General features: G+C 34.2%; 1 protein-coding gene across 2 annotated transcripts in view; it reads left to right on the top strand.

Moving 5' to 3' along the window:
• The window catches only part of FSIP2 (fibrous sheath interacting protein 2), a 90,376-nt gene that overhangs the window by 50,872 nt on the left and 27,381 nt on the right, over nucleotides 1-12,123 (top strand). For both annotated transcript variants that reach the window (XM_059166833.1, XM_059166834.1), the window contains exon 17: nucleotides 1,889-11,424. In XM_059166833.1, the coding sequence (XP_059022816.1) occupies nucleotides 1,889-11,424 (9,536 nt within the window). The remainder of the gene's footprint in view (nucleotides 1-1,888; nucleotides 11,425-12,123) is intronic.

Genomic DNA, 12,123 nt, shown 5'->3' with positions numbered 1-12,123 from the left:
TAGCATTGGAAATGGAGTATTTAATTACTTCTTAATATACCAGGATACCAGAAAAGAAAAAAAAAAAAAAAGTTTGACATTCACATGGTTTGGATCTGAACAAGTCTGCTGTTCAGTTTTCCATAACTACAGATGAGAGAAAATGGCATTACTTTAAAGCAGAGCATTGTGGTTGAGTGTGAGATAGAAGCTCCAAAAAGTTTTTAAAGTTTTTTATGCATGACTTCTTTATGATCATGCCAAATATATATGTAATTGATTGAAGGTTAGTGATTCATCTTTTCAAGGTGAACAGTTGAACTCTTTGCCATTATTAGTCACAATGTATAAGAACAGTGTATTAACCATTTATTTTGTTCATATTCCAGTATTCTTAAATTCTTTAAAATCTGAACATCTCCTAACATAGCCATTTTCATTCTTTTTCTAAGAAGTTGAATCATATGTAAGAGCCATTTTTTTTGTATATCAAAACCTGCTGATTATTGGCAATTTCTTTACTGGCAATATTCCAATAAAGCATAGTACCCCTGAACTGGATCAATAATTCCAGTTACCAGTAACCAGTTGCTATAATACCAGTTCACATACATTACTTGCCAATCATTCAAACAGGAATACACATCCTACCAGTCCTAACCACCTGCATGGGCGTTCATTTCCCATCCTTAAAACTGTCATTCTTTCAAGATGGATAGCTGTGTGTCTGCAGTTTCAAGCTCATAAATGTATTTTCTCCAAAAACAGCCTAACTAAACTTAGAGAATTATAAAGAAAAACAAAACAAGAGAAGATCCATGATTTCATCCCACTGGTATTTTTCTCTACCAAATCTATTCTCTATTTTCAGACACATTCAGGGCCTTCCAGTGATTTTACTCCTGCTCCTTATTCCTTTTGGAATATTCTTTCCTCACTTTCTTCATCTCAACATAGCCAAAGCCTGCCTAGCAGTCAAAGCTCAGCTCTAAGCTTCCCATCTCCACAGTTTTGCCTAATATTACATGCAGAGGTATAACAGATGATTAAGTGTTGAGGAAGTTTTGAGAAAAAAATAGTGTGTTTCTCTGGCTGCCAGTTGAAGAAGTTGGCCATCCCAGGTAGGTATATGATTTTCAATAAATACTATTTTGAATAGAAAGAAAGAAGAGAGGTGTGACACACTAAAATCTAAGGGTTAAAATACTACTGACACTGCAACCTATCCCTAACCCTTCTGGAGTTTAGCACATTTTCATTTCAATCAAGTTATTGTTGCAACACATCTCTGTAGCCCCCTAAAAGTAATAGAGGGATGCCTGGGTGGCTAAGTCTCAGGTTACATGTCGGGCTCTTGGTTCCAGCTCAGGACATGATCTCACGGTTGTGGGATCTAGCCCCCAGTTGGCTCTGTGTGCAGCGTGGAGCCTTCTTGTCTCTCCCTCTCTGCTCCTCCCCCGACCCAAACATATAAATAAATAAATTCTTTTCAAAAAAGTAACTGTTAACCTAACACTAAATATTTTCACTAAAAAATAAATTTTAAATAATTGCATGAGCTCTCTAGAGATTACTGCAGACAAGCTAAACTGTAACATCAAAACTTGGAAATCAGTTTTCTGCTCCATGATTTCCAGCTTCTTAGAGCTCCTAACCCATCTAAGAAGACAGATATCAGCACTTAATTGAGAGACTTAAATTCTTTAGGGTTATTTTCTCAATTTTCTGGCTAAAATTAAGATTCCACAGGTGGGTAATAAATGTCTGAAGAAAACCCAATTTCTTTCTTGACTATGTTTTTCTTTAGGGAGATATTCCATAGGTGAAATTCAAATGTAAATAATTATCAATATATTGAATTTTATATATTTCTCTTTATGCATGCTAAAAATGGTAATTTTTCTTCCAGTTTCCAGTGAGGAGAAGGTGTCTATTATTTCTACATTGTCAAGGAAAAAATGTGAATCAAAACAGCCTCTAAGAAGTATCTACAATGATTCTTCACTTAATCAACTTTGTGAACATCTCACTGAGTCTATCATTTGCCATTTAACTTCAAGCATTTCTGGTAACACCAAAGATAGTAGAGAAAGGGAGAAAATACTGGAAAGCCAAAATGTAGGATTTAATAGGATTATTTCTATTGATTCTCAAACGTTTGAAAGCAGGTCAATTTCTGTTGGAGAACTTGCTTTAAGAATTTCTGATATTGTTACTGAAATCCTTTTTAACAGTAACATTATAGAGGTTGACAATGCACAGCAAATGTTTCCTTTAAAAACAAAGTATATTTACTGCCCAAGAGCAGCTTCTGCTGACTTTGATAATCTCTTTCAGGATCTCTTAACAGGAGTGATTCATGTAATGTCCAAAGAAATAAGAATAAACCATCATCTTGAAAGCAATGGAAGAGAAAAATCATTTTCCATGTTTAGAAGAAATAGTGTGACCATTTGCAATGAAACAAATACCATGGAAAGACAGAAAGGCTTCAGAGATCGGAAATCATCTAATTACCAAACTGATCATCTCCTTCAAAAAAGTAAATTAAATTATCTGGCATGTAAGTTAGACAATCTGATTGGTACCCTAAAAACTCGTGAATCCAAAGAAGTAGTCAATAAAGTTTTTAATATTGTTTTAGATTTATTTTTACCAGATGAACATCCAAGCGAAGCCATGAATTCTGATAAAAAAGCAGGAACATTTTTTCCATCCTCAGACCATCAGCAAAGTAATAGCCTACTTGGAAATAACTTAGGCCTCACCCCCAAATCAGTTTTTCTTCTTAACATTGTGTGTGAGAAACTTATCAGAACACTTTTGGAAAAATGCACAAACACTGTTTTACTTGATAATAGCCCTCTTTCCAATGAAATATCAGCAGAAGAATGTAAACTTTTAAAAACACTGCAAAGTGTAGAAGATGAAGAATTTGATTTCTGTAAGGGAGAAATGGACTGTGAACAATTTCAAGGAGATTATATGTCAGACTTTTTAGAAAATCTGGCAGAAATGGATCAAGATTTATTATCATCAGACTCTATGCTTACTTTTATTTCCCACAGCTTGGTTAAATCATTGATGGACAAACTATGTCACAGCGTACAACTCCCCCAAAGTCCACCTTCTGCAAATAAGCCTTTGAAGTATACAAGAAAAGAAATGCAGTCTAGTTTCATAAATGCAAAAGGGCCAGAATTAACAGAATTAGGACAAGGTAAAGACTTTTTAGGATTCATGAGTTACAATGGTAATGCTTTGACAGGATCCCTGAATAATCCCAGTGGGGTTAGCTCCAAAGTAAAAGCACCATTTGGCAAGAAATGTTCAGTAAATTCCGCCTCTGTGTCACCTCTCAAAAGACAGGGAACAAAAGATGTGGAGTCAATACCCATCCATAATAAGCTCTATCCAGGAGATATAAATACAGGTGTGTACTCAGCCACGTTTTTGGAGGAAATAATTTCAGAACTGTTTTTTAATCTCTCTACTTCACTGTGGGACAAAAACAAAAATATCACTGAGGACTGGCTCTATGAGATGAATACAATATTTGTTAACAATGTAGTCAATGAGTTTAATAAGGCACAAGTTACCGTTTTACGGAATGTTGAAGAAAGGCTGTGTTTTCCACCAATCCATAAAGAAACTATTAGTAGAATTGTTGACTCAGTTTATTATGATGTTTTACAGCAATATAAAGTGAAAGTGACCTGTGATGATAATCAAGCATGTGACAATACCTCAATAGCAGAACAAATAACTAATGGCATATTGTCAGAGATTTTAGATTACCAACTCCCATCTTGCTTCAGAGGAAAGCTCATTCCAAATTCCTATTACCCTCTCCAAGCTGAAATTATACTGCAGAAACTTCAAAATAACATGAGAAAATTTACTTCCCAGTTTAGGTCTTTAACAAGCTACAGCACCATGTTGTCCCACTCATTTTTGGAAGATATCATCCGAAGACTTTTATCTCAACTCATTCCTTCACCCAACAAGGCTTCCCCTTTGGGAAACAAATATTTCATGAGTTCTGATTTCAATGAAATGTCTACATGTATAATAAATAAGGTTATATCGGCCATTTCAAAACATAAAATTTGGTTCACTATATATGATAATCTGTATCTATGTACTGGAAAAAACCTCCAGAAGATGGTGGATTCTGTTTATAGTAATATTGTGCAAATGTCTGAGTCTCTTGTTTCAATACAGAAAAGTATAGTCAGCCGAAGCCCAATTATGACTGACCGAATAGCCAGTTTTATTATCCAAGAGATTATTGAAAATCATCTTCAGCCATTTTTGTGTGGAGAAGGTTTACCTCGTCCAAAGACTCCATTGGATGCAGTATCAAATATGGTTAAGCAGGTTCTTAATGAAGTCAGAGAGTCACACAGATTCCAGACACCATCACCCTTAGGTATTTATCCAGAGACATTTGTAGGGGAAATTGTTGCCAGACTTTTATCAAAGATTTTTAATCCAAAGCACGACACTGAAATTGAACTGGAAAATATGACCCAAAAAATAGTGAACTCAATAAATAGCCATTTTAACAAAGCTAAAATTCACTTTCTATATGATGACAAAGAACAATCTTATACCTCTGTAAATATAGATATTGTGGATGAACTTGTCACCTCAATTTATAGAAATGTTTTAAAACAGCATGGGCTAGACCCTGAAGTTGATAAAGAGTCTAAAGACAGTGATATTTTTGTGGAAAATATTACCAATTTAATTATAGCAGCTATTTCAGATTACCTTCTTCATCCACTCTTCTCCGGCGATTTGTCATCATCTTCTCATTCAATTTCAATGGCTGAGAATATTGTTCAGGACATTCTTGGTAACATCAGTAAATCTACCAAGCCAAGTCAGAGTTTATCTCCATATAACACTTTGCTTCCATACACGTTTTTAGAAGACATGATAAGAGTACTATTATCTAGAATCTTTCCTTCTGCATCTAGCATTGTTCCAGACAGAGAAACTCCAAAAGACAGATCCAGAGCAAATTTCAATGAAATTGCTTCAAAGATAATCAGTGATATTAGGATGAAAATTTCCCAACATGAAATTCGATTTTCCAAAAACGAAGAAGAAACTAAGTTTGTTTATTCAGAAGACGATGTTCAGCATCTCGTTGACTCAGTATTCAAAAATATTTCACAAAACTCTGAGTCTCAAGAACCATTTGAGCAAAATATCACAAGCAGTAGTGATATTTTTATTGATAGAATAGCAGGGTTTATCATTAAACATATCTGTCAACAACATCTTCAGCCATTTGTGGATGGAAATTTATTACCTTCTTCAGCATACACATATTTGGACAATAAGAAAAAGCAGTGGTTTTATGCCACTGTTTATTCCTCAACTTTTTTGGAAGATGTAGTCTCTGGGGTTTTAAGCAAAATACTCCACAGGGTATTAGGCATTGTACAAACAAAACCAGTAAGAGATTCAGAAGATGAACTGTTTGATAAAGCTGAGAAACTCATACATTTGATAGCAGAGGAATTCTCAAACTTTGAAGTTAGCATTCTAGAAAATGCTGAGGAACAATTGTGTTTGCCTCCAGTGGAGAGAGAGATAGTCAAGAACATTATTAATAAGGTGTACAGCAAACTGCTGCAAGAATATGAGATGGAAATAACACCTGACAAAGATTTTCTAAATGACCCAAAGACATTAGCTGCAAGGATAACCCAAATCATCCTTGCTGAAACTTTTGATTTCCAAATTCACCCAAACCTTGTAAGAAAGCTTCCTTTAAAGTCACACTCCAAACTCAATACTAATGTTTTGATGAAGAGGGTTCAATGTAACATTACCAAATCAAGATTTCAAAGGCAGACATCAACAATATATACTACCATGTTATCACATACTCATTTGGAAAAAATTGTCACTCAGCTTATATCTCAGATGAGTCCATTGGCATGCAGAACAGAACACCCAACTACTACTCAATCAGATCTAAGTAATACAGTCATAAAACTGATAAATGAAATTATGTCAATAATTTCAAAACATGCAATATGTATTATTAAACATGGAAATGGAAAACAATGTATGATTTCAGAAAAAGATATCCAGTCTATGGTTAATTCTATCTATGCTGATCTTTCATATTCAAATTTATACCAATCTCTTACAAAAGATAAAAAAGGTATAAGTAACATACCTGTCTCAAAAATAGCAAGTTTTATAATAAAAGAAATCTTTAACCACCATCTTCAGTCATTTTTATCTGGAGATAAAACTCTTGTTTCATCTGCAGTTGATCAAACAGATAAACAGAATGTAGCAGATCCTAAACAAAGAGAGTTGTCCTTCATTGTGAACTCAGCTTTCTTTTTGGAGGAAGTAATTTCTGAGCTTTTATGTAAACTCCTTTATGCATTCTCACATAATTTCTTGGCTGCTGAAAACCCAGATACAGTAAAAACCAAAATTACCAGCATTGTTACAACCTTAGTAAACTCAATTGTTCAGGAGTTTACCACATCAGAGATTTTAGTTGCAGATAACTTTGATGATGATATGCGTTTTTCAGAAGGATATAAAGAAATTGTTCAAAAAACAGTCAACCTTATTTATGAAAAAATTTTAGATGAATATAAATCTCTGATTCAAGTATACAGGGCTATACAAAGTGACACTGTTTGTTTTGGAAGAAAAATATATTATTTGCTATTAGAGGAAATTTATGATTATCAGGTGCAATCATTAGTTTCTGGAGAATTAGTGTCTTCTTCTTATTCTTCCCCGCAAGCTGATAATATCATCAGAAATGTGCTCAATGTAATCACAAGTGATAGCCATACCTTACCATCATGTATTACTGTGCTGCCTCGTTCTCTTCTGGAAGATATGATTTACAAGCTGCTAGTGCATATCTTCCCTTCACCTGACACTGAAAGTGAACTAAAAGAGGAAGAAGTTACCTCAGATTATGAGTTTGTAGATGCAACTTCAAAGCTGACAGATGAAATTATCAAAGAAATTTCTGAACATGAGATCCGTCTTGCCACAGCAGAGGAGAATGCAGAAACTATGCAATTAGAAATGATTGAGAATTTGGTTGACTCTATATGTAATAATATTTTGAAAAAATCTGAATTTCAAGCTGAAGTACAGAGAGGTGAAGACAAAAAAGGAGGCTCATTCCTCAGTAAAATAGCTGGATTCATCATGAAGGAAATCATGGATCATCATCTGCAGCCATTTTTACATAATGAAGAATCTTCCAGTGATGTATCTGAATATGGGCAAAAGCCTGTACTTAGTAAACCTGGTAAAGAAAAGACACAGCCTGCTCTATATTCAGCTACATTTTTGGAAGATGTAATTGTTGACCTTGTTCATAAATTTTATTCTCTTCCAAGTATTACTGAAGATTCTAAGAAAAAAGAAATGCTAGAGCCTGACATTGTGGGCTTAGCTATAAAATTTGCAAATTCTCTGATAGGAGAATTTAAGAAAAGTAAAATTAAAGTTCTACCAAATGCTGAGGAAATGTTTTCTTTTCCACCAATTGATAAAGAAACAGTTGACAAGATATCCAATTTTGTATATGATCAGTTCATAGGAAAATATGGCTCTAGTGATATTCAGGATGACAAAAATAACGTTGTAGCAGAAATGATTGTTGCTTTAGCTCAGAAGGCAATCTCTGCTTTCAAGATTCAACCACTTTTTTCAGGAGACTGGTCTTCCACCTTCTTTTCATTTCTAAATCCGGATAACATCACCCAAAGGGTTCAGCACCTACCACAGCAAACCTCGACACAGATAAACAGTTGCTTGAAAGGGAATGAACTTGCTTTACCAAAACAATCATATAAATACACCTCTGTAACCACAGGCCAGAAAAATGTGTCAGACACTTTGGAAATAGATAGCAGTACAATAAGTAGAAAGAAAAGTTTCAAAACTGAAGAGACATCAATGAAAAAAGGTGACATTCAAGATCCAGTAGTTACCTCTATAACTACAATTATGAAAAGCAACATGAATAACATGTTATCAGTGCCCACTGCAAATGTGACAAATGAAAATAAAGAGACAGAAAATAAAATGGAAATTTCAATAAAATACGAGAATGTATCAGGAGTCACTTGCCCAACTACTAGTGTGAAACATAAAGACAGGCAGGAACCAGATTTGAGGGTAACTCTTAAAAATAATGAAATTGAGAAGATAAGCATATCAGCTTCAAAGGATGAGAGGAGACAAGGTAATAAGTTACACACACAATCTCTAGTAGTTACTGATGTTACAGTATATGAGGAGGAAATACCTGGACCAAATTTTGAAATAAACAATGAAAAGAAGATTGACAAAACAAGGGAAAATACATCAAAAGAGGAAGACAAGCCCTTTCAGTTATCCTTGACATCCAAAGTGAGGAATACAGAGACCACAACAGAAAATATTTTGAAAACAGTTATCCAAAAGCCACAAAAAGAGGATGAAAAAAACCTTTCATCTCAAACAGATATAAATGAGAAACAGTACTCAGATTATGAATACGTTCAAAATGTCATTGAAAACATTTATGACAATATTTTAGTAGTATATCCTTCTCCAGAATCAGCAGATTATTCAAAACCCCAAACTCCCCTAAATGATACAACATCACATGTAATTCAAGAAGTTCGCCAAGATTTTACACAGTCTGTTTCAACAAAAGATTCATCCCTCTCAATTAACAGTCTTCCAATCAAAGAGAAAGAGGAAAAAGAGAAAGTGAGAAGTACAGAAAGAAGTAAAGAGACAGAGAGAGAGAAAGAAAAAGAGAAAGAGAGTAAGAGAGGGAAAAAATCAGAAATTTTGAAAAATAAGGAGATTAAAAATGAACCTAGTAAATCAGACAGTCCTCAATACACATCAAAAGGTAAACCTGGAATTGTCCCTGCTAAATTTTTAGAAGATGTTATCATCGAGATGGTTAACAAATTGCTCTTTTCTTCATCATCAGAAACACGAATAGGTGACAGATGTCAAAATGTAAGTGATGATGGTAAAAATCAAGCTGAACTTTATGATATAGCTATGAAATTTATGGAGTCACTATTGAAGGAATTTTCAGATGCTCAAATTAAGGTTTTTAGGCCACATAAAGGAAATCAGTTTTTTCCACCTGTTGATAAAGTGTCATCAGTTCCTAAAGCACTTCCCAGGCAAAAAGAAACAAGTACGGACGAAACATCATCCAACATTAACAAACTAATCGTGGATAAAGTGCCACTTATGCATAAAATGACTGAAACACTATCATCAAATAAGATACCCTTCCTAGATAAAATACAAGGAATTGATAAAACACTGGTTAACAAAGTAGTCCATTCTTCTGTGTGCAATATTTTGAAGGAATATAAATCTCAAGACTCGATCTGTAAGAATATTAAAAATAATGGGGAAAATTTAGCACGAAGACTAACCAGTGCAGTGATAAATGAAATTTTTCAACATCAGCTTAATTTCATATTTTGTGATGAGGTTCCAACTTCAGCATGTTTGCCTCTGGAATCTAAGGATGTTGTTAGAAAGGTCCAAAAGGTGGTACAAACAGCCAGCAAAGAATGTCAACCATTACCACCATCTACTATCATGCTGCCTCATGAATTTTTGGAAAATGTTATTTCTGCTCTTTTAGCCAAAATTTTTTCAACAGTATCCAACACTGAAGTAGAAACATCTGAGTACAATTGGTTCACAGAACTGGATTTCCTTAAAATGAGATTATTAAATACAGTTACAATAGCAATCTCCAAAGATAAAGATATGACCATACAATATGTGGAACCTTTACATCCCAATGACAATGAAATTATTCAATTAGTGATTCATTCCATTTATAATAATCTCTTGTCACAGTATGGATCACAAGAGATAATACAAAATTGTGTAGCCAGCGGATGCAGAATCCTTTCAGAAACAATAGTTGACTTAGTTCTGAAAGAAGTGACTGGCAGTCAATTGCAAAACTATTTTTCTGGAGAGCTAACTCCACATCAGTGTGCAGAAGTTGACAGTGTTGTTGAAAATATTCTTAAAGATGTTATCCAAACTCCTGATGCTCTCCAGCCTCAACCATCACATGTTCGTATACTGCCTTATAATATAATAGAAGAAACTGCTGTAAAATTTTTATCAAAACTTTTATCTGTGTTTCCAAAAGTGGATAAGGAAAGAACCAAATCTCTAGAAACTGACATGCAAAAAATAAGCTCAAAAATATTAAATTCAATACAAGAATTTATCTCCAAAAGTAAGATTAAACTTGTATCACCAGCCAAGGAATTCCCTACTGTACCTTTAGCTAACAATGAAACTATTGAAAAAGTAGTTAATTCTGTTTATGCCAGTGTTTTAAAGCACTCTGGTTCACACACTTCTGTATTTAAAGATTTAATGAGTAAAAGTAATGTCCTCTCTGATATAATAGGTCTTTTAATGGTGAAGGAAATTTCTAATGCTGAATTTCAACCTCAAGTAGAGGACAAAGTATCAAGTTCAGGATTAGTTCTGGAAGCTGTCAAAATTATGGAAAAAGTGCTCAAAACTGCTGATGAATCTAAGTCTCAGGAAAAGTCTTCATCCAAAAAAGGTTCTATGTTAGATGCCAGGTTTTTAGAGGAAGCATTGGCCTTGTTTTTGGCTAAGATAGTAAAGTTGCCAAGTGCCTCAAGCAAAGATGCAAGAAATTTATCAAAGCCCGAATTAAATAAAATCGCATCTCAACTGACAAAATCTGTGACAGCTGAAATTTCCCAAAGTAATATTAATCTTGTTGCTGCTAATCCTGAAGAACACCTTTTAAATCCAGAAAGTATAGAAATGATTTCTCAGGTTATTGATTCTATTTATAGTAATGTACTCCAACAGTCTGGAACCCAGGAAGAACTTTATGATGATATAAAATGTACAAACACTGTTTTCCCTAGAAAAGTGGCTAGTTTTATTATTAGTGGAGTTTCACAATTTCCATTAGATACAGTTACCAGAAAGAATTCAAATGCTAATTTCTTTGGAAATCTGGATGTTGATAGAATTATTCAAAAGGCCCAAAAGCATGCTGCTATTGATATAACACACAAGTTAGAGGAAGAAGAGTCATATCAAGATTCAACTGGAAATTCTCCAATCAAAATAGTTCCTCATTTTGGGAATAAACCCATCAAAATAGATCCAGAAATTATCTCCGAACACTTAGCAGTAATTTCTGTAAAAACTCAACCTCTTGAGAAACTCAAGATGGAGTGTTTAAGAAACACTGGACATAGTATAACAGAACTGAGAAAGGCATCAATAAATGGGAGAAGCTACTCCTTACCAGACACATCCAATATAGAAAAGATAAAGAGAGAAAGACGTTCCTCGTTGAATAAGTTGGGACGACTGGATGTAAAACCCTTTGAGGTAAGTGCAAAAGCAATAGTAAAAACAAGTGAATAGTGAGACATAGTGGTTCTGTGATTCCCTTCCTCCAACAGGCATATGGGAATGCATTTTTCTTGTTACTATCAAGCCCTATAGGAGAACTGGTTGCATGGGTTCATCCATATAGTCATATAATTTACTGGGACTTGCCATATCAGTTTAGGGGCTCACTCTAAAGGTCTCAGGCAAGTTTTCTTATGAAAATCAGTTCATAGTGCTGCTGTGTTTTTTTTTTTTTTAAAAAGGTAGTAAAATAAGGCTGACTATTTATAATCTTCAATTGCCAATTCAGAAGAGACACAATCCTGCATAGCTCCTGTAAGTTCTTTATTGTGGATATCAAAAGCAGTTTTAAAAGGCCAGTTAATGGAATATCAGGATATATGAGGTTTCAAAAACTATCTACAAAAATTTAAAACGGTTTAATTTCTCAAACTTATCGCTTATACAGTGGTAATCTTTTTACTTTGAGCAACATTTGTTAATAAACATTCCACTAAAAATCCTAGATTATACTGGTTTCTTATTATTTCACTTCAATTATATTAGCCTCTTCAAATTTTTCTATACTCTCAGTAAATGCCCAGTTTCCCCTTTTACCTGTATTCTAGACCTAGGGCAGCTACCCTAATGCTGCCATTTTGATGAACCAATTTTCTCTTGCTATGGACCTAGCTC

The sequence above is a fragment of the Mustela lutreola genome, chromosome 3 (genome assembly GCF_030435805.1).
Source record: "Mustela lutreola isolate mMusLut2 chromosome 3, mMusLut2.pri, whole genome shotgun sequence".
Taxonomy (NCBI): Eukaryota; Metazoa; Chordata; class Mammalia; order Carnivora; family Mustelidae; genus Mustela; species Mustela lutreola.
This window is presented reverse-complemented; position numbering and strand designations above follow the sequence as displayed.